A 21,827-nucleotide genomic window follows, 5' to 3' on the forward strand; every position below is an offset into this window, starting at 1 on the left:
CCTTTGGCCTTTGAAAGGCAGTTTTATGGAATAGGTTGGAAGCAACAGCGAAAAAATGTTCCAGCCATTATATCTGCATGTTGTGTTCTGCACAATATTGTTGAGAGCAAGGGGGAAAGCCTTAATGTTGGGTGGGAGAGGCCAAGGAGTGGAGACTTGCTCAGATGTTCGAGCAGCAGCAAGGTGTCCCACAGAAAACATAAATACAGAGGGGAATGTTGCCAGTGAGCCTACTGTTTGTGTTCTGAGTCACAGGCCTGCCCATGTTAGCTTGTGGTGGGGTGGAGTGGATTGGGATGCAGCCACACTTTCCTTGGCCATTGCCACAATCTTCTGGGAAAGCTTCATTTCTTTCTTCTTCTGTGTCCTCATGTACAGCCTCTACCTCTTAGCCTGCCTGATTTTCCCCTATGATTCTGCCATTCTGACATCTTGTCCCACGTCTTCCTTTTTCTCTCCTTCAGGTTGGCCATCCTGTCAGCAGTACACAGAAGCCCTGTCCTTGATGATCTGGCAGTTGAAGGTGCTGTGGTTTTGGGAGTGGGGGGAAAAACAGTTGTTTATTGTTCATGTCACAGACAAGTCATGACAGCTTTTTTTAGTAGGTACAGCATATGTGACTTTATCTCCAGCTGAGACTCTTCCCATTTTGAGGGGAACCTCAGAGATGGTAACTTGTGTGAATGTATGGAAGGTGCTGAATGCATTTGGATTTCAGTCTACTGTGTCTGCTTTCATGCTTTTAGGGATGGGGTGATTGGTTTGTTTCAGGTTTGTTTTTGCAATTTTGTTTGTGTGCCAGATGCTCCTCTTTGGGATTAGAGGTTTAAAGGGAGGCTCATGGGGGGGCGGGATCTGGATAGTAATTCCTTCTGTATGACCATTAGGCTGTGAGATATTTCTCAGTGTTAAGTTCTGCTATGACTCCCCTACAGACACGGAGAAAGTGTAGAAAAAACAGATAGAGTCCTGCAATGACTGTCAACTAGAATTCATGTTACAGAGCATTTGTACTTCAGTGAAGAATAGTGCTTTTTGTGCCTTCACCAGGCATGCAGTGTGCATTTATACCTCATGAAAACTACAAAAACTAACCAAATTTCTTTTCCTGTAAGCCCTGTCTCAATAAAATGTTGAATTTCGCACAAATGAATGCTTTCGGTGTTGAATCTGCCACTGGAGGGGAGCAGAGAGGGACAGGTACCTTCTGTGATTGCACCATGCTGGTGGGTGCCATTTTGAAGCAGAACAGAGAGGGTGGGAGGAAGGCAGGGGCTCTTAGCCCACATCAGCCAACAATAATAATAAATAATACATTGTAAAGATAGCTGCTTACATGCTGTAGTTCCCTCCAGGGAATCTGACTCTTCAGTCCCAGCCTGGGTTTCTGGATGGGACTCGGAAGGGTCCATTGTAGCAAGGCAGGACTGGAGCTTACTTTCCAGCTCTTCATCATCAGGTTCCTGAGGCACGAAAAGATCCTGGCTCTCAGGGGGCATCCTCCAGCTCAGCCTCCAGTGGGTCGAGCCAGTCATCCTTGGTGGGGGGGAGGAAGAGTGTGGGCAGCATCTTGGATGGGTTGTACTATAACTGCATAGAATCGTGTCCAGTTCATCAAAAAATGGTCAGGTCACATGTCTTCTAACAGATTGTCTCCTCTTATTCCTCATTCCAATGCATTTTTTTCTGAGCTGCTTGTTCTTTATCCAGCACTGGTTGGCGTCCCAGTCATGACCCCTCTAGGACATCTGCTTTGCAATGTCCACACAAAGTCCTTACTCCTGTGGCACACCACAAGAGCTTCCTGCATTGACACTTCTCCCCAGGTGGCTGTGAGATCCAGGATCTCAGCACAGCTCCAATTAGATGTGTGAGGCATGTTGTGGGACTTCTGCAATGCTATGTGGTTGTATTGCCAGAATAATGATATACTGGGATCGATGAGCAAAGAGGCATAAAAAAGTGGTGCACAGCAATTGCGTGCACATGAGCAAAAGATCTAACTAGTCCACTTTGCAAGAGTTCTCAATAAATGCAGAGTTAGTTCACAGTAATGGGTTGCATCGTCTGTATGCAAGGGTTTCAAACCAGATTAACTCAATTTGATCCAGTTTTAAACCCCCCATGTAGGCAAACCCTAAGTGAAAAGTAAATGTGAAATGATCAACTCACACTTGGGCCCTGATCCTGCAACCTTATACCTGGAATCCCTGCAGGACAGAAGGACAGAGAGAACCATTATGGAGAGTTGTTGTCCTCCACACCCTCACAAAACTGGCATGCCCCGTGCTAGCCCCTGGATTCTTATCCCCAAGGGTTTTTATATGGTTTTGCCCCTAGTCTGAATTGGTCGCTTGGGCTCCCCTCTGTTTGCCCATAATTACTGGTTATGTCTGCTTTACTGACCACAGTGATAATCTTCCATATTACTCTCTTGCATTAGGGTCTCAAAGACATGTTCATGGTCCAGTCGTATTCTTCTTCTCTCAATAGCCAGACTATGCTCCAGATGATCTTGTGGAGACAGAAGCTTCACTGGTTTTAAGTATACCTACACAAATGAAAAGAAGCTGTCATGTGACTGTATAATCATACCTAAGTGTGCTCTGAACTGCACTTTGAGCCAATGCCATTTAAAAAGTACACTGGCATCAGCATTCTCTAGAATTCTTGAGTGTAATTTCTGCAGTACAGCAACTCATATTACTACGGATGAGGAAAGAGTTAAAGTTCAAGTAATTATGCAATATCTAGGTTTTCAGTTTTAGTCCAGGTCATTTGCCAAAATTCAATGACAAGGTGTTTTTGTTTTGAAAAACTAAAAATGCAATCAACTCACCAAAACCTATTTTGTTTAAAATGCTTCACAGAAAACAAAACTGGAAATGCATTTTCAAGTTATTCTGAGGATTTAATATTGTGTGTTGTGTCCCAGTTGCGCATTTATCCCCTATCACTACTTGTGCTCAGATACGCTCCTTTGAAAATGCCTTAGCAGCACACTTTTACAAGCTGTTTTTCTAACACTCTCCTTCTGCAGGTGAAGCCCTTCTGCCTCCAAGTGTATTTCCCTTTTCACACACACTGCATGTGCAAAATCCATTTATGCCTATGGGTAGAATCGGTCAGTTTAATGGCACAAACTGTTTGAACAATGTTATCTAAACAGGGGACAGATGAAAACAGCTGAGTTGCAAGGAACAGCTGCTTTCTGTATCCAGACCTATCCTATGGTCCCTTCCATCTAGGCCCAGAAGCTTCAACAAGAACAGAGTCAACATCCTGCTGCTCCAGAACCGCCTCTCCCCTGGACCTACTGTCAGCACGGCATGGGGCTACACCAGTTTTCCTCACTTCATGTTCTCTCTCTCAGCTTTGCCCTCTCCCTTTCTAAACAACTCTGCCTCCTTCTCCTGGGGGGATGTTTGTATCACCAATCCCTGATAACACTTCTCTGCCCTTGATTCTTTTCTCAAACCAGCTCCTTTCCTCCACTTCCATCCCTACTCAGAATCTTGCCAATTTTTTCTTAAAACAAAATTGTCCTCCCTTCCAGCAGAGTTAGGTAGTCATAGGGTTACCATATGTCTGGGATTTCCCAGACATTGCCTCTTTTTTGATCCTCCGCCTTCTGTCTGGGCAAATTTTTCAAATAAGAGGCAAGATCCAGGTTTTTTGTGGGGCAGATTTTGCAACTCAGAAAGAGCCCCAATTGGTCTTTCCCCTGCATCGACATCTGATTAATACCTCGCCGATACCACGCTCCCAGCCCTGGGGGTGGGGTGGGGAAAGCCCCACAGGGAGGTGCTGACTGATGACTGTTGCTGTGTCCTGGGTCTGAGCCAGACCCAGCAGGGACACTGCCCCCCACCTCAAGAATGAGAACACAGGTACCCCCTCCAGCACCCCAGGCTCCCCCTCCAGCACCCCCCAAATACCACTCCCAGTACACATACACACACCTCTTCCAGCAGCCTCCAGGTTGCTGCTCTAGCACCTCACCCAGATTTCCTCTCCAGCACCCTGCCCTAGATTTCTCCTCCAGCACCCCCCAAATACCACTCCCAGTAGACATACACACCTCTTCCAGCACCCCCCAGGTACCCTATCCAGCACCTCTCAAATACCCCCCAGAACACACACACACACCCTTCCAGTACTCCCCAACTGTAGCCCCTCCCAGCTTTCCCCTCCCCACCCCCCAGCAGTGTCCTCTTTTTGGGAACCTTAAACATGGTAACCCTAGGTAGTCATTCTTCCCTCTTCCCAAACTTGTCTATAAAGCAACAACAACAAAAGTATAATAAATAAGTGGGCTTTTAAAAAGGTATAAAAAGTTAAAGTTGTTTGCTCCAAATGCTGAAATTCTGATGGATTTTGAATTGAGGTCTCAAATTCTCCTGCTTGAATGGCTGCCCATTGAAGCTGATCTTAGTTAATCATCACCAGTTTCATCCTGAAATGACCCGTTTGGAATGTTGAGCTAAAGAGGCGTGAACTAAGGAGTTGGACACAGGATCAAGCCAATAATAAATAATAATACAGAGTATTTATATAGTACTTTAATGTTCAAATATTAACCAATTAATTTAGCCTCTAAACTTTTTCAGGCAGGTTTCGTTTTACGTTTGGAAATATCTGTTTTACCAACTCTGTCAGTAAAGTCGGGATAAAGATGCCAATTCTAGTAAGGAAGAACTTGCAAAAATTAAAAAGTAAGGATCTATAAAGTGGCAGAAAAATAGCCCATCATGAGGTCATAGAGAAGGTCTTTAAAATATTCTTACAGTCTGGACTTCACATTATTTTTCTGCCATCAGATGAAATGAGTGGATAATATCATCTTTTTGTTGTTGTCAGTTTCACAATAATCAAACGAGACATTTCCCAAAATCTCTTTTCATGCCAGGATTAAATGATTTCTAAATTAAATGAGATACCTTTTCATCACCAACTGGTCTTACTACATATGTAGAGAAAGCCACACTAATAAGTTTCTGAACACTAGTCAAAATATCCTGTATTGTAACCTTGACACCAACCTAAAATGAAAAAGAAAGTTGCCACATTGTTAATTTCTAGATAAGACATCAAGTCACAACACTTGTAGAAATAACTGTTGTCTTGAGCTTACATCTTAAAGGAGTAGAATGCACAGACTTTTCACTAATGTCCTAGTATCACCAATACGCTTCATGAATATTTAGAGCCATGGCAACATATCTGTAAATGGAGGCTTAGCAGAACCTCTAAAAATAGTACAGACATTTAAATTTGGCTTTATGAACTATGACTTCCATTTACTTATGTGCCATTTCAGTACCCTGCTTGAATCTTTAGAAGCAGTAGGACTTGCATCAGCAAAAATCTGTACAACTCTATAAAACACAATATGAAGTGAATGACTAGTGAAATGCTTTACTAGTTCATCTGAAACAGACATGGCATGCATCAAGTCTTTGGTCTTTAGGATTTTTAGAACACTTTGGAATACATTCTCCCATCGATGCATTCATATGACTCCCATTACAGCTAATGGAAATTGCACAGGGGCACAGAGAGGAGAAGAGACCACTTGAGGTTCAGTTCTGATTTCAGGTACGTGACTGAGCAATGCATTGCCATGTCTGTTACAACATAAGCAATAAGTGACATTGACACATCTGAGATAAGGATCTTTGTGTCATGTATTTCAAAAACATTAAGAAATCCACCTATTCTGTGAGCCTTTCTAGCCATGGACCCTGATCCAAAGCCTATTGAGGTCAATGGGCTTTGGAATGGGCCAATATTGACTATTTACCCCACTTTATATTTTGTTTTGTATTACGCTTGCTAATGCCTTTAGACCTTAACCTCTTCAGGAGACCTTATATTAGTCTGGCATAGCCCACCCATTGGACAGCAATATGCTATAGAAATATAACAATCATTTAGGTGCACTTGTTTCATATGAGGGTGATGCACATTATTTAAGAATCTTCATTAAGCCCCTTCTGAAATTAATACTAAAGTTACAGTGCTAGAATCTTGTTCCATTATCTTTCTCCTCCTGCCTCTCTGTGCAGCAATTTGTTAAAGAAATAATTATAAAAATGAGAAATGAATATCACTTACTTCCATGCTAGTAGTGAATGCTCGGTTTACCTTTGCTTTGATGATGATAATTTGTCCAACTCTGTTAAGACAAGTGTCATCTCATTAAGTTGCACAATTATTACATGAACTGCACTATGATCCACCACCCACTAAAGTCAACCGGGGCCCTTCCATTGACTCCAATGTACTTTGGATCAGGCTGTATAAACATTTGTCATTTCAGAGATCTGTCTGTGTAACATAATGGAATACCACCAATGGTGAGCAATATTACATGCCAATGCACGTGTTACTGATAATGCACAAGGCCAGTAAATTATGTGCAACAACAAATAATTAATTGTAGACGTTTTTCTCAAATCAAACTTTACTGGGAACTTCAATAAAGGAGCTGCTGAACCAAACTGGAGTTATTCAGAAAACTGTATAGACTTAATAAGAGAGTACCTTTATATTAGAAATATACCTATATGCACCATTATGCTGTTATGCCATTATACACCAATCTCAAGTCCAGTCAGACTGGATTTCACTTTTAAGTACACAGGCACATATGCTTGTGAGGTTTGTTAAATCAGTGAGTGTACATATATGCACAATTGCAAAAGTGGGTACTGATATCTCATTTCTCAAGCTATGCGTAGGCTGATAGGGCAGAATTCACTTTCTTCCCCACAAACAAACCCAAAGCAGGCTCTGTTCTGTGATGCCCTGAGAATGCACTCTCCAAATTGTGGACAGGGCCAGGGTTGCAGCATGCCTCCTCTGTGGCTGATATTCCAACAGAGAAACTTAAATAGCAAATACTGTCTCTTCACTTTGTTAGATCCTCAGTGGATGTAAACTGCATAGTTCCACTGACTTCAATGGAGCTATGCTGATTTACATCAGCTGAGGATCTAGCCCAATGTATACAATGGTGCATAAACAGGATACAGTGGGCCTCAGCTTTAGTAAATCAACCTAATTCCATTGAAGTCCATGGAGCTAGAGGCATTTACACTATATGAGGATCGGGCCCAGTGTGTTTATTAATTAAACTTGGAAGAAATGGTAAAGGGAGCAAATTTGTTTAGGTTAAACTAAGGGTCTCAAATTAATCATCTCACTTCCAGTCTTTTGGAAAATCATTCTGGTGGAAAATTCTCAACCAGCTCTAGAAACAATGAAGATGGTGGCCATCTTTGCTGGGGGCAGCATCACTTTCATCTGCAAAGGCCTAAGGAAGACAATAGCCATCTTGCTGCTTTATTGCTACTGACAGTGATGGGAGATGGGAGTCATTTTGGATAAGGGCAAAACTTCACATATTGAAGGAAGAAATCAGAAATTCATGAGTACCCTTACAACAACTAAATATTGTGAGTGTTAAGAACACTGTTGAATAATTTGGTCTGTTACTAATAATACAGATAAGGAGACTTTTTAAAAATATGATTTTTATCTTGACAGTGTGCCTTTAAAGTCTGAAAAGCTTTTGCTTAGGAGACCATAAAAGGATGCTTCATCCAGAAAATTGACAACAAATTCTATTTCTAAACGATAACTATTTTTCCCTGCAGTGAAACTTGTCTCTATTATAAAAATAATTTCAAACTATTTTGCTGATCTTGTAACATTTATATTCTATTCTGAGGATCTTTTGGAACATTAGAAGGGGCCAAATTCTTCACTGGCAAAAATTGGAGGAAATTGTGTCTATGTGGAAGGCAAATATAAGCTCTTGAGTAGGTGCTAGTCCTGCTCTCCATACTGCTCCTAGGCAGTTGAGTGAAATATGGATCTACAATCACTCTGAGTCCTGCAACTAGGCAGAACTAATTTATGTGGATCAAAATAGCCACTGGGTCCTAGAATTTGGGAACCAGGATGGGCACAAAGCGGTTTTGCCACCCCCAGTCTCATTCATGTCACACCTTCCTCTCCTACTTATGCGCCCTGGCATAAGAAACCAAAGGACTGGTCAGGTGTGTGTGTCTCAGGCAGAAATTTGCATAAACTGAATTTGGGTGTTGTGCACAAAATTCCTCTGCTCCTCCTACTGTACTGCACAGGTCAGTGCAGGCTTGCCTCCTGATTGCTTCTGATTTTCTGGTTCTCTCTCATTCTGCTAAAATGAAGAGGTTCAAGTTGGTCGCCCTTCCCTTTCCCAATATGGCAGAGAGACTAGTGTTCAGTCATTTTAGAGGTCAATTTCTGAAATGATATCACAAGCTAATTCCATGACATTTTTAGAAGCAGTGAAATAATCTTCATTATCTTTATTTTTTTAATATGTTGTGGAGGTAGATTCCTCTAATCTGCTCCCCGGACATCGGAGGTCACAACATTTCTAGCAATCTGATTTGTGGGGTGTCTATAAGGCAGACTTTGCAATATGCAAAGGTGAGGAAAGAAGGAATTAATTGCCTTCTCCTTTGGTCCCACTCTCAGAATAGGATATATGAGTTACAAAGCTTGCCTCAGACTGAGGGCCTCTGAAACAATGGGACTCCAAGAAGCTGCCTCTCCTTCAGCTGGCTCTGGGCATTTGAATGGATGTTCAAGAACACTGGTCATATAACACTGCATTTTAATTGATGGGAACATTTTGAAATGTACCAGACTGAGAGGTTTTGGTGGGGATACATGGTGAATAAAAGAATTTAAATGAGATTATTTTAAATCATACAGTGCTCATGCTGTTACTATGAGCTCACACCGTGTAAAAAGACAAGGAGCAGGAATTCATTCTTTGTCTTGGCATAAAACTAACTTTCCCAGTATACAGTTTAAGTTGCAGAAATTTCAGTTTCAAAGTCAACTGAAAAGAAGTAGTCACAGAATAGATACCTCTTCCCAAAAGATTTGGTAAGCTAATGTAAGTGAATGAAACATTAAAGCAGGAAACACTACACACTATAATCAAGGTTAAAGGGGATAGTTATTAATTATATGAGAAGTTTAATTAAATCTTCTTAATTATACATGTTCAGCACATCAGATGGTAAGCACTACTCCTCTCAGGATGTTAAAGCTGATCTATGGCTGAAACACAGTTAAAATGTTTAAGGTCTAATTCTGCTCTCAGTTACAAGAGTGAAAATTCCACTGAAGTCCATGAGGGTGGCATCTCTGTACCTGAGAGAAAAATGTGACACTTAGTTCGTTTGTAGGACCTTTTGTTCACAGCTTTCCAGAGAAGTGGTTTTCATTAGAAAGCAAAATGGAAAAGACTGTAGTTGGGAAGAGGACTCTTGAGACTGGCTTTGTGAGGGAAGTCAAGGATCTCTTAGGTCTCTTCCATGTGGCAATGTTTAGGCATGTCTCTTCTCAATCTTACTCCTGGCCTTAGGTGAATGTGGGTTTAGAGGGCCCGATATTCAGCACTATGAGTGCACAAATGTGTGCTTACTCTGAATGCACAATTGCCAATAGTTACTGCAATTACACCACTTCTGTAATCTTGCTGACAATTACCCAGCTGTATGTGCAACTGTGATAATTGCAAACTCCGCTACAAGGATTGCATCAAGTGGCACATGCAGTCTGCTAGGCTGGACTTAATGACATGGGAGGATATGGCCCACGACAGGCGAGCTTGGCACTCCACTACAAAGGAAGCAGAACGAGTAACAGAATATTATCATGCCACCTTGGCCAATAGGAGAAGGGAATGTTTACACTAACTTGGCCTGGCACGTCTCCTGAACCCTACACGTGGAAACTGATTTCTAGTCATAGTCATACTCGAATACGAGCAACAGTCATTATTATTATTATTATACAGTTCTGAAAACAGGGCCCATTCCATATATCCTGCCTTCTAAGAATTCAATATTGTAGCTCAGCACTTAAAAGATGTCAATGTTCCAAGGGTTAATCATTTTTTTTTAAACCTAGCTACATCCAAAAGTACATTTTTGTCCTGGCTCAGTACACTAGTGGTGCAGTGGGCCAGACTCTTATAATGCAGTAGCAAATTTGGTATCTATATTTTTTAAAATGGGAGTGAATCTGAACAAGAACAATGCCTTTTTTAAAAATAAACTCTTAATTAAAGAGTTAATGTATGTTCCCCATTGTTAATATCAACTGCAAACAGTTGGCACTTACAGCGCAAGACTTTAGCCTTAAGAAATCTTAGTTCCCTGGTTGAGAAAGAGTTAAAGCAGAAGTGAAAGATTTTTTTAACCCCTGCACTGTCCTGTGGAGTCACTAAACATACAGAGTTTGCAAATATAAAATTCCTCTTTTATGCCTTTCTGTTACATGGATAATTTTTGTAACCAGCTGAAGAACAAATAAAAAGAAAAGAAAGAAATTGAAAGAGAGCTTGCACCTTTCAAAAATTCACACAGCATCTATAATTGAATGTATTCCTCATTCAAAAACGAATAAAAAAATGGCTCGTAGTATTCATTTTAACCAGGGGCAAAAGTCATTGGGCCTTACATTTCTGACCTGTTTTCTAGTTTATAGGGTCAAAAGTAACTACAGTTTATTTCAGACTTTGTGAAATTGATCTTTGCCTTCCAGCAAATGGAAAGTTAAGCCCTAGCACCGTAGGCAAATTTCTAGAATGAACCCTGTGCCTGCGGGGAAATCATTGAACCACTATCTCAGATTTTATATGCCTTGGTTAATCTCTGTTAAATAGAAAAGAAAAAGAGGACTCTAAACTGATAAGGTTTGATAATTACTATACAGGGTTCTACCTGGCAGTCTCTTCAAATTGTATGTCATCCACTGACGCTGTCACACAGGACACACCAGCATGTTTTTCAGCTTCAAAGAGAGAGAGATAAGGTGCAGAGTTACTACACTAGATATAATGCTGCAAACATCTCACATATACATATATTGTAAAGCACAGTGGTCCTGATTCTCCTCTCAGTCACTTCAATGTAAATCCAGAGCAACTCCCCTGATGTAAATAGATCAGAATCAGTGTTTACCAGGAAATATCAGGCCTGCATCAAGCAGGAGACCAGAATGGATTATTATAATGATCCCTTCCGGCCTTAAAATCTATGAATCCATGAAAATTGTGTGATCTTACTCTAAAAATGGTTAACTAACAATCCAACATAAGAGTGAGGATAAGTATTTTGCAGGAGAAAAACATCATAAAGACCTGATAAAAAAGTATCATTGTTACTGTAATTGTAAAAAAAAAAAAAAGTATTTGTATCATTATCAGACAAAGGATTACAGCCAAACAACTGAGGACAATGCTGATGAGAGTTAAAACATCATTTCAATTTACATATACTGACAAAAAAAATGAGTTATTTTTTTATCTGTGCTTAGATATCTTTGGAGCTGGCCAGTCAGTGCTTGGTGCAAGACTTAGGGAAAGGAAAGTTGGCTTTATGCTCTCCTGATCCTGGAGCTGACTGAGTCCAGGACAGTTCTCAGTGTAAATTAGAATAGTCAAAGGGCTTCTTTATTTACGCCTGGATTCTGACATTTTGGCAGCAGGGGATTACCAAGGCATAGCAGCACCCAAGCCCATGCTCCCTATGCCAAGGGACTGTGAGAGGTGGTTGTGTAGGAGTCACTATGGAAGCGCTATATCACTCAAGAGGGAATTTTCAGGTGGCAGGATCTATTGGCTTTATAGCCACTTAGTGCTGCCAGATGCAGCAAAAAGCAGCTGGAGGAAGGTGGCTCTGGGTATTATAAAAAGGAAAACTGAAGGGATTTAAATCACATTTTTTTTTTACCTTAAGCTGTTTTTCCTTCTTGTTTGGCTTAACATCCTCGTGCTCCTGAGGCACCTTCTTCCCTTTAAAGCAATTCTTCAAACAGCAATCAATTAAAATGAACCCCACTTGCTTTACTCCCGAAGATAAATAAAGCTCTGCCATGCACTAGCTGCTATGACCATGTGGGTGAAGACATGTCACATTCTTGAGTTTTCTTTTTGATTTTTAAGAAACCAAATCTGTAGTCCTTATTCAGTGGCAAAACTTCCATTGATATTCACTGCCACTCAGGGCCTGCAGAGGGCCCTATGCATTACTTAAGCCAAGTGTTATTGGCTTAGTGAGTCCTCTTTGCAGGGGTAAATTTAATCCAAAGTGATTGTGATTTTTGTCTGGGTCGGGACTGAAGGACTGGGTTAATTCTATATTACTGCTTGAAGGACTCCATTCTCCTATCACCCCTGTTCCAACTTACCGATTCCCTCCCTCAAAAAAGTGTATGTAGGTATACAGATATCGCTCATGGTAATATCAAGACAAGTACATGACATACCTATGTAATCATGTGATCTTATACTTTTAACATTTGTTCTTCCTTCCTTTAGTCCCACAACTCTTTGTTATTTTCACTTGTGTGAGTTTTGTTTGATATTTAAATAGTGACATATTTGTTTGTGAACTTCTGGTTGTTAAAATCATAAATAATAATATTAATATTTTAATGAGGAAGGCTAGTTTTGAGAAGGAAAACAACTCCTTTGCTCTTAGAGCATTAGAACTTGAAATCTATTTCCAGTAAGCATCACTAATAGGGACAACAAAAAGGGGAGAAAAGTGAAATACAGGGGCAAATCCTCAGCTGATGTAAATTGATATATCATATGATAAATTATATCAGTTGAGGACCTGACAATTCAAAGTAGGGAATTAATCTAACAGGCCTTCTTAGATTAGGCTTCTGCCTGTTAAAATAAGTAGTACTTGATACACCAGGTATAAGGGTAGAATACACAGCCCTGAATGACTATTTTTTTAGAAGAAGTAAAAAGCATGTTTATGAACAGCAAATAGCTACATACCTAGAGCAAACAGCTACATACCAGATTACTATGCAGGACAAATTCTCCAGCACCCTCATATCTTTCTATATATAAATAGTAGATTAAATAAAGCTGTTAAATCACTAAAAGTTGCAAATACCTACACAGTGGTAATACTACAGTGTATGGAGATGCTATTCAGACACAAGATATCTGCTAATCTCCTCAACGCTTATAATAGACTATTTGCTAATATATGGAGTGGCCCCTGTAAATGAAGTTCATGGACAGCAGAGATGGCAAAGAGTTGAATTTGCTTAAGATTTTAAATGTAGCATTGCAGTTTAAAAACAGCTAAATTGATAAACATGCATTGGCATACTGTATATACACACATATTCTGTATACTGTAGTTTGAGTATGGGCAACTCTGTACCAAATGGAAATCAATGCATTTAAAATTGGAAAGACAGAAACAGAACCTTCTGATCTCATTTTTCATTGTCTCACATCTTTCCACTTGTTCTTCCCCTTTTTCTACTTAAATGGGACCACTTCATTTTTCTGTAATACCCTTGACAATCTTAACCTACCTATGGCATTTCTGAAGGCAGCACTTATCATATTATATGTAGGCAGAGTTCCTGGCAAACGGGTTTTCTCTGTCTCTCCACTGTACTCCACTAGTGTACTGTACTCCACTAGTGCTTTTGACTGTACTCCACTAGTGCTTTTGTCTCCTTTCTTCCCATTTTTTTCTCTTGTCTATTTCCTTCATCCTTTTCTCTCTACTGTTGCTCTCTTCTCTTCACCTTTTCCAGAATCCTCTACCTACTCATCACATTGTAATCCTCCTCTCCTTCCCCTTTTCTCTCTCACCTATATGTCCTTTTCCCCAAGTTGTTACTTTCTTTTGATCCCAGGATTTTCCCTCTCTCATTAAACACAGTTTCATTCTAAGGGGTAATGGAATCTGTAGGGGTTATTTTAGTTGAGTAATCCACTCCTAATTGCTAGCATGAGTGAATTTTCCTCCTGGACTTCTTTCAGTAGTCTGTAGTGGGCTGACATTTCTTGTAAGCCTTTCTGGCATTACATTGCCACTCAGTCACAAGTTGCACAAGATTGCCTAGTAAAGAGAGAGGGCAAGAGAGGGTCTTCAGATGTTGGCTGGAGCCGCCCTTGAAAGAGAGAGAATTGGCAGATCCGGAACATATCCACCAGGATTTAGCAAATTATGTACAAGGGCAGTAATTTGATATCATGCAATTAAAAGAAAATAAAAATACCTGTAAACACAGCATCTATAATGAGCTCCTTACTATGTGAAATAGAGTTCCAAGGGAAGTGGTGGAAGCCCAGTGCTTTTGAACTTTTAAATGTGAAGTGGACAAAACACTATCAAATGTACTGATGGGAAAATCTTACATGATCTAAACCTCTATTTCACTTCTCATTCTAAGGTTTAATTGAACAATTTTCATTCTGCTCCTTTCCCATAATAAAAGAAGCAGTGGGACATTGTGAAATTAAAAGGCTACAATTTTAAAAATGGGTGAGAAGAAATACTTTTTTCCAAGCAAATTACAATTCACTTGTGGAATGTATGGCTCCTGGGAATTGCTGAGATGAAGAGTTCTGTAAGAATTTTTAAAGAATTCAATATTTATATGAACAACCAGAACTTTTGCAGCTGGAATAGCTAGTTCATATAGTTACAATGGCTCTCAGTCCTCAAGCTCCAGGTCCTAAAATAGTCACTTAATGGGAACAATTTAGGAATTGTCTCTGTCCCTTCCAATAATATAGCTGTGTGTAATTGGCCTAATGCAACATATCCCCACTGCCGCACACAAACACCTTCTGAACCATCAAGTGTAGGTCACCCACTGCCAGAGGCAAGAAGTGAACTGGATGAACCAGTTTCCAGCATAGGAACTCCAAGTATAAGTGGCTACGAATCCAAAGGATGGGCTTCTTCCTTCACAGCAGCAACAATGCTCTCCAGCCCCATGGCTGGGCGCTCCAGTCTGAGCCATTACCTCTGGAGGGGGAGGAGGCTGCAGCCTGGCTGGACAACAGGCTCCAGGGAAGCCAAACTAGCTCCTCTTGCTGGTTTAACAAGAGCCCCTGGCAGGCCACGTCCCTAGTGGAGCTTTCAGCTCCCAGGCAGGGCCAATCCCAGCAGACATTGGAGTCCCCATCTCTGATGAGTCTCATCCTGCGCTGGAGGGACTGTGCTTGAGTGATTAGAAGAGGGAGGAGCTAGAAGTCAGGACTCCTGGGTCCCTTGCCAGCTCCTCCCCCTGATTTGCCTTGGGAAGGTCCCTTCCCCCTGGAATCATAGAATATTAGGGTTGGAAGAGACCTCAGGAGGTCATCTAGTCCAACCCCCTGCCCAGAGCAGGACCAACCCCAACTAAATCATCCCAGCCAGGGCTTTGTCAAGCCGGGCCTTAAAACCCTCTAAGGAAGGAGATTCCACCACCTCCCTCGGTAACCCATTCCAGAGTTTCCCTCCGTGCCTCAGTTTCCCCCTGCAGCCAACGTTCAGCCCCGCTGTCGGGCTCCGGGGCCGCGGGACGCCCGCTGGAAGCGGCAGAGCGCTCCCCCGGGCGCGGGATGCTGCCGGGCCGCTGGAGGGCTTCCCAGGCCGGGCGGCAGCGCGGCGCTGAGCGCGGGCTGCCCGCGCGCCGGCGCCTTACCTGCCAGGCAGGCGGTGGTGTCGATCCACTTGAGGAGCTGGCCGGCGCTGAGCTCCCCGCGGTGCGTGGCGTGCGCGGGGAAGATGGTCTGGCACATGTGCACCTGCCCGCTGCTCTGCCCCTCGGCAGGCTCCATGGCTCCGCCGGGGCCCGGGGGCGGCTGCTCCCTCGGGGCCTCCGGCTGCGGGCAGGCAGCGCTGGCGGAGCCCGGGTTCCTTCGCCTCTTCCTGGCGCTGCTCGCACAGGGACCGTCCAGTCCCGTCCCGTGCCCCGGGCTCGCGTGTTGTGAGCTGCCCCCGCGTTGCTGAGACTCAACGGCCCGCCGGTGCCCTGCGCTTTGCTCTCGGCTCAGCCGCCTCCCCCCTGGCCCCGCCGCTGCACGGGAAAGTACTTCAACCCCGAGCGCGGTCCCTGCAGGCTCGCTGCTCTGAGCCGCCGCCGAGCCCGCGGGGTAGCATCTCAGCGCCCCGTGCAAGGATGGTGAGTAGGGGTGAGGCCTGGCTTGAAAAGGCTCATCCTTCAGCCGATCTCCAGGTGAGCGGCATGGTGGAGACATCGGGGATAGCGCTCTGAAAACACCACTCACAAAAAGCGAACAGTGTTAAGAACCATTAGGAAAGGGGTAGATAACATGACAGCAAATATCATAATGCCACGATGGAAATCCATGGTACGCCCACACCTCCAATACAGTTCTGGTTGCCCCATCTCTGAAAGATATATTAGAATTAGAAAAACTGCAGAGAAAGGCAACAAAAATGATTAGGGGTATGGAACAGTTTCCATAGGAGGAGAGATTAAAAGGACTGACACTGTTCAACTTAGAAAAGGGGAAACTAACGGGGATATGAGAGAGGTTTTTAAAATGATAAACGGTGGGGAGGTAGTCAATAAGGAAGTGTTATTTATCCCTTCACATAACCAAAGAACCAGGGGTCAGCTAATGAAATTAATAGGCAGCAGGTTTAAAACAAACATTAAAAGGTACTTCTTCACACAATGCATAGTCAGCCTGTGAGCTGGTTGCCAGGAGATGTTGTGAAGGCCAAAAGTATAACTGGGATCCAAAGAAATATATAAATTCACAGAGGACAGAGCCATCAATGGCTATTACCCAGGATGGTCAGGGACACAACCCCATGTTGCGGGTGCCCCTAACCTCCAACTGCCAGAAGCACCTGGCATATGGCCACTGACAGAAACAGGCTACTGGGCTAGATGGACCATTGGTCTGACCTGTGTGGCCGTTGTTACATTCTTATTCAATATGCAGTGGCTGCCACTAAAAGGTCAACATCTGCTGATGCACCACACCCTATGGAGGAAAACACTGGCCTCTTGGAGTACGTCTGCATGAGGATAAAATACCCAAGACATGGAGTTAGCTGACTCCAACTTTGCAAGTCCCAGAGCTCAGGCTGCAGCCCCAGACCAAACATCTACACAGCAATTTTTCAGCCCAAGAGCCTGACCCACATGAGCCCAAGTAAGCTGACCCAGGCCAGCCGCAGTATTTTTATCCCTGTGTAGACATACCCATAGATACCAAGCTGTGGTCGAGGAGTCTTACTATAAAGCAGTTAAGACATTCTCTTCTAACTTTAAACTAAATAACAATGGATCAAATTTTAGATAGAGATGGAAATCATTAGATCAGTGCAGACTGGAGAAACTTTGAATGGGGTTAGTGATCATTTTCATGTTAGATTAATAGCACCTAGCACTTTTCATCTGGGGAGCTCAAAGTGCTCCTTACAAAAGAGAACATGTATCATTATCCTCATTGGACATCAGAGGAAAGTGAGGCACAGACAGGTTAAGGCTTGCCAAGGTGAACAGCGAGTCAATAGTAAATGTAGGCAAGGATTCCAGCTATCCTGACATCCAGACCAGTTCCCTATTCACTGAATCTCATTGCCACCCAGACTGTTTATACTTACAGCATTGCCTGGTGCTGCAAATACATTTTAGCAGGTCTTACTGCTGAAATATTTATAATCTGACATAATTTTTTTGAACTCTCACTCATATTGGCACAGCCTGACAGCACCACCAATGTGTGTTGTATATGTAAGTGCCCCTTATCACTGTGAATGTTGATATTTTTTCTTTTGACATCTGCCTCTGCAGTAATGACCCATAGGTCAAGCATCTCTTGGCAGTTAATAACTGGCTGGAGGTTTTGCAGAGGACCCATCCCAGGAAATGCCCATCTCAGATGTCATTCCTCCTATTCTAAACCATTAATACATAAACACAGTAAAAAAACAGTAAAGTATTTGCCTTTGCATGGGTCATAGAGTCCTAAGTTCAACTGCATGTTGCCATGGATACAGTGTTTGGGTTGCAGATATTATTTATTATGTATTACAATATTGCCTAAAGGCTTAAGCATATGAGGTGCAAGGGGGGAAGCATGGAGAGGCAGAACTAATTGATGGAGAAGATTGGCATTGCTGGCAGATTCAAGGCAGCAGTCTATGACATGTTGAGATAACAGAGTGGACAAGCAGAAAGGGCTAAATTGTGGAGGGCCTAAAAGAGAAGCTTGTATCTGATGCAAAGTTAATTTTTTCCCAGCAGGTAAAAACCAGCACAGGCATCAGTAAAAAAGAGGATTTCATTCTCAGTGTTTCATGAAGTTTGAGAATTGTTTTATCCTTTAATTTTTAAGACCTAGCGACATCCTTTTCTTCATTAGTCCTTACCACAAGCTTTGCAAGTTTATTAAAAACATACGTGAATGAATTTACACACAAACGCATTTAAATGATGTTGAGGATCCAACTTTAATTCACAAAACAAGGAATTACTGAGTTTTAGGCTGATAAACCATCTTTGAACGGGCCTTACCAAGTCATAGTTTTGCAGTGCTGTAGAGATTCTCTTCCCTCATATTTGTTACCATCACTACCTATGGCATGATTCTTGCTTTTTTGTCAAACTACACTTATAGCAAATTACAGCCAGTTTAGCATCATGCTATATACACCTCAGAGGAAACAGATTCTCCCAATCTCCACTTCACTTACTTCTATTCTCTGTTGCTTCAGAATGAAGTTTGTTCTGAATTCTTCTACCCTTTTGGATCTGTGAAGCAAATAAAAGCCCAGAACAGGGTGGCATAGCTTTAGCCTTTGCTACCTGATGAACTGTGTATAAACTGCATGCAGTTGGTATTTCTTTTCGTTCCTTGTCTGCTCAGTCTCAGTCCAGATGATACAGAGTCAAGCGTCTAGCCTTTCAGGTCATGGATATAAGATCTCAAAATGGAGTTTCATCAGAGTGAATAGAACATTTGGATTTTTAAAAAACTTTTTATTAAGGCAAAGTTACAAAAAAAGGTTAACATGCTACATTGTACATTACTTATTCAGGTTCAGGTGAGTAGTCAAAGAACCTGGCTAAAGATTCTGGCTTGCTGGCTGGGGAGCCCTTCTCCTTTACGTACACTAAAAAGGATGAAATGTCTAAATACCTATCCTCTTTTTGGCACTTCTCTTCTGTACGTATTTGTGGCTAAAGCCTTTCCATTACAAGGACAGTCCATATTTTACTAAACTACATTTCCATAGGAGGAGGAGTCAATTTTTTCCAATAATGTGCAGTAATAAAGAAATTAATTTGTCGTTCTGTTGAAAATGTAGATCCTTTCCTGGAGCAATAAGTAGGCAGGACAGAGGATCTCTAGAAAGCCAGCATTTTGTCATAAAATTAATCTCTTTAATTGTTTCCTCCCCAAACCATCTAATTCCAGGAAACAACCACCACATGTACAAGAATGTTCCCCTTTCCCAGCAACCCCTCTAACAGTGCGCTTACATAGTAGCAAAAATATGATGGATCTTAACTATAGTCTAAGAACATAAGAACAGCCATACTGGGTCAGATCAAAGGTTCATCTAGGCCAGTATCCTGTCTTCCGACTGTAGCCAATGCCAGGTGCCCCAGAGGGAATGAACAGAACAGGTAATTGTCAAGTGATCCATCCCTTGTCACCCAGTCCCAGCTTCTGGCAAACAGAGGCTAGGGATACCATCCCTGCCCATACTGGCTATTAGTCATTGATGGATCTATACTCCATGAACTTATATTGTTCTTTTTTTTCTAATGCCATCTATACAGTAATTTATAAAAAAAATTTGTATGAGCTACACAAATTGAAGATGTAGTCCCCTTTTCTTTATAGAGACCCACTAGATCCATTTCTTTGTCTAACTCCCTCGCCCATCTTTTCATCTGGGTTGTTATCGATTTTTTTTTTAATCCAATTGTATATATCTTAGAAATTGTACCTTTTGTTCCAGCTTTCGAGACCTAGACCAAAAGTGGTTAAAGGCTAGATAGAGCTGCCTTGTACCCAGATCTCACGAGAAAATGTTTGACTTTGTAAATATTGAAAATACAGGATTTTTATATTACTTATATTATTACATATCTGTTGGTATGATATCCAATCAGGACATAGGAACAACTGCAGAATTGAGCACTTTCAGCTCTCACCCACAATGAATAGTCACTTTGATATTTCCTAGGGATAAATTCCTGATTATTAATGAATGTTGCAAATGGAGAGGGCCTCAGTGACAGGAATTTTAAAAAATTTGTTCAAAATTGGTTTGGATAAAAGGGTGATTTTTTATTTTTTGTGGCCTAAATTGTCTAGGGGTATGATGCAGTGTTGCCCATTATTCCCCCCATTGTTTGCTTTGGTGGTGGAACCATTTGTAGTAATATGAGAAACAGGCCTTTGGTAAAAGGCATCTGTGATACTTCCTGGGGGCACCCAGGGTTGTGAGGCACCTCACTACCACCTGCCCACAGAGTGAGGAAGCCTTGGTTATGGGGGTCAGGTCCCCAACCCCACTGGCCATAGGCAACACAGACATGGCCTTCCAGGCCTGTGCAGGCCACGCTCTCTCTCTCTCTCTCTCTCTAGGTTAGTGATAGGCACAATCCAACCCCTGAGTGGGTGGTAGGGAAGCGCTTGATAACCCTAGGTGCCCCAGGAAGCATCACAGCATCACAATGCCTTCGGATTAGAACACAAAATAGCACACAAACATCTTTTTATGGCAAATTACCCTCCAATGTGGAATAGTAAAAGACTTGGGGGAAATGGAACAAATATGAAATTTCTTGCCTTGGTAAAGTAGCCTTGATAAAGATGAATGTCCTCCCAAAGTTATTATTGTTTGAATGAATCCTTGTTGGAATAATTTAAGGGATAACTTGTCTTTTGCCTTACTCTGTCTATAATCTATAAAATAGTTTCCAAATTTACTGAGTTATCCTTATTATCCAAGCTTTCACCAAGATTATTATTTGTTCCCTCACTGGTATTGTTCACCAGCATTTAATTTGGCCCTGTTGATCAAAGATTTGGTCCCTAAGATATCTGTTGTCTGCTGTGAGATTAGAAGCTGCATAACTGTTGGACTCACAAAGCAATGTAAAGTCTAAATCTGCTCACATATAACCCTTCCAGAATTCCCTGGAGTAGTACATGTGCTGGGTGAGCAACGGGAAGAGCTCTTTTATTCTGTGTAGAAGGGTCCTGAAAAAAAACAAAACAGATAACTTCTCTAGTTACTTCTGAGGTAAGGGAAGGCTTTTAGTTTAAGAACATGTCTCAGAACTCTATGTATCCTCTAGTTTTTAGGAAGGGGAGTCATTGGAAAGAGGCCATGATCTGTAAGAAGTATGGGTTCCACTTCAAGAAGGGGCATAGCTCTATAGGATCCCTATCAAGAGTGCAGATAGTTGCCACCACTTTGGGCATAGCAATGAAATATGGAAAATAGTTGACTACCCAACTAGAATGAGAGCTTGTCTACATGGAAAAGTTAATCAACATTAACTCAAGTTTCTCCAGTGCAAAAATTCCCGGGTACACATGACAGAATTCATTACAACACACTAACACCAGATTTATCATGAGCTCTGGAATCGTTTTCCAAAGTGTATTAAGATAGCTGTGAACTGAGTTAGTTCAGTCTACTGTTCATGTGCACACAATGCTGAAGTGCACTACTTTGGCAGTCCTCCATCTGCTATCCCACACTGTTTTGCAGGTGTCTGTTACTGACCTGTTTCCCTGTGTGCCCTCCACTGCTCTGGTGTCAAGTTGACCTGATGTTCCCTTCCCTGTTTCAAAACTGGTATGTGGCCATAATTTGCTCATTTGCTCCTGGATTTGAGTATATCAGCATTGCTATGATGCAACTCAGAAGCTTTATAATGTGCCTCGAGCAGCCACTTGGAGCAGTGCTGAGCCCTGGATCTCATTGCCA

General features: G+C 42.0%; 1 protein-coding gene across 1 annotated transcript in view; it reads right to left on the reverse strand.

Annotated features, from left to right (window-relative positions):
• Positions 1–15,904, reverse strand: part of ACOT12 (acyl-CoA thioesterase 12) — a 39,315-nt gene extending 23,411 nt beyond the window's left edge. The window contains exons 1-5 of the mRNA XM_074952800.1: positions 15,535–15,904; positions 10,797–10,866; positions 6,118–6,178; positions 4,941–5,042; positions 2,407–2,551 (exon numbers count right to left, since the gene is read on the reverse strand). Coding sequence (XP_074808901.1) covers positions 2,407–2,551; positions 4,941–5,042; positions 6,118–6,178; positions 10,797–10,866; positions 15,535–15,670 — 514 coding nt within the window. The 5' untranslated portion in view covers positions 15,671–15,904. The remainder of the gene's footprint in view (positions 1–2,406; positions 2,552–4,940; positions 5,043–6,117; positions 6,179–10,796; positions 10,867–15,534) is intronic.
• Between the last annotated feature and the right edge of the window lie 5,923 nt (positions 15,905–21,827).

This window comes from Natator depressus, chromosome 5, assembly GCF_965152275.1.
Source record: "Natator depressus isolate rNatDep1 chromosome 5, rNatDep2.hap1, whole genome shotgun sequence".
NCBI lineage: Eukaryota > Metazoa > Chordata > Testudines > Cheloniidae > Natator > Natator depressus.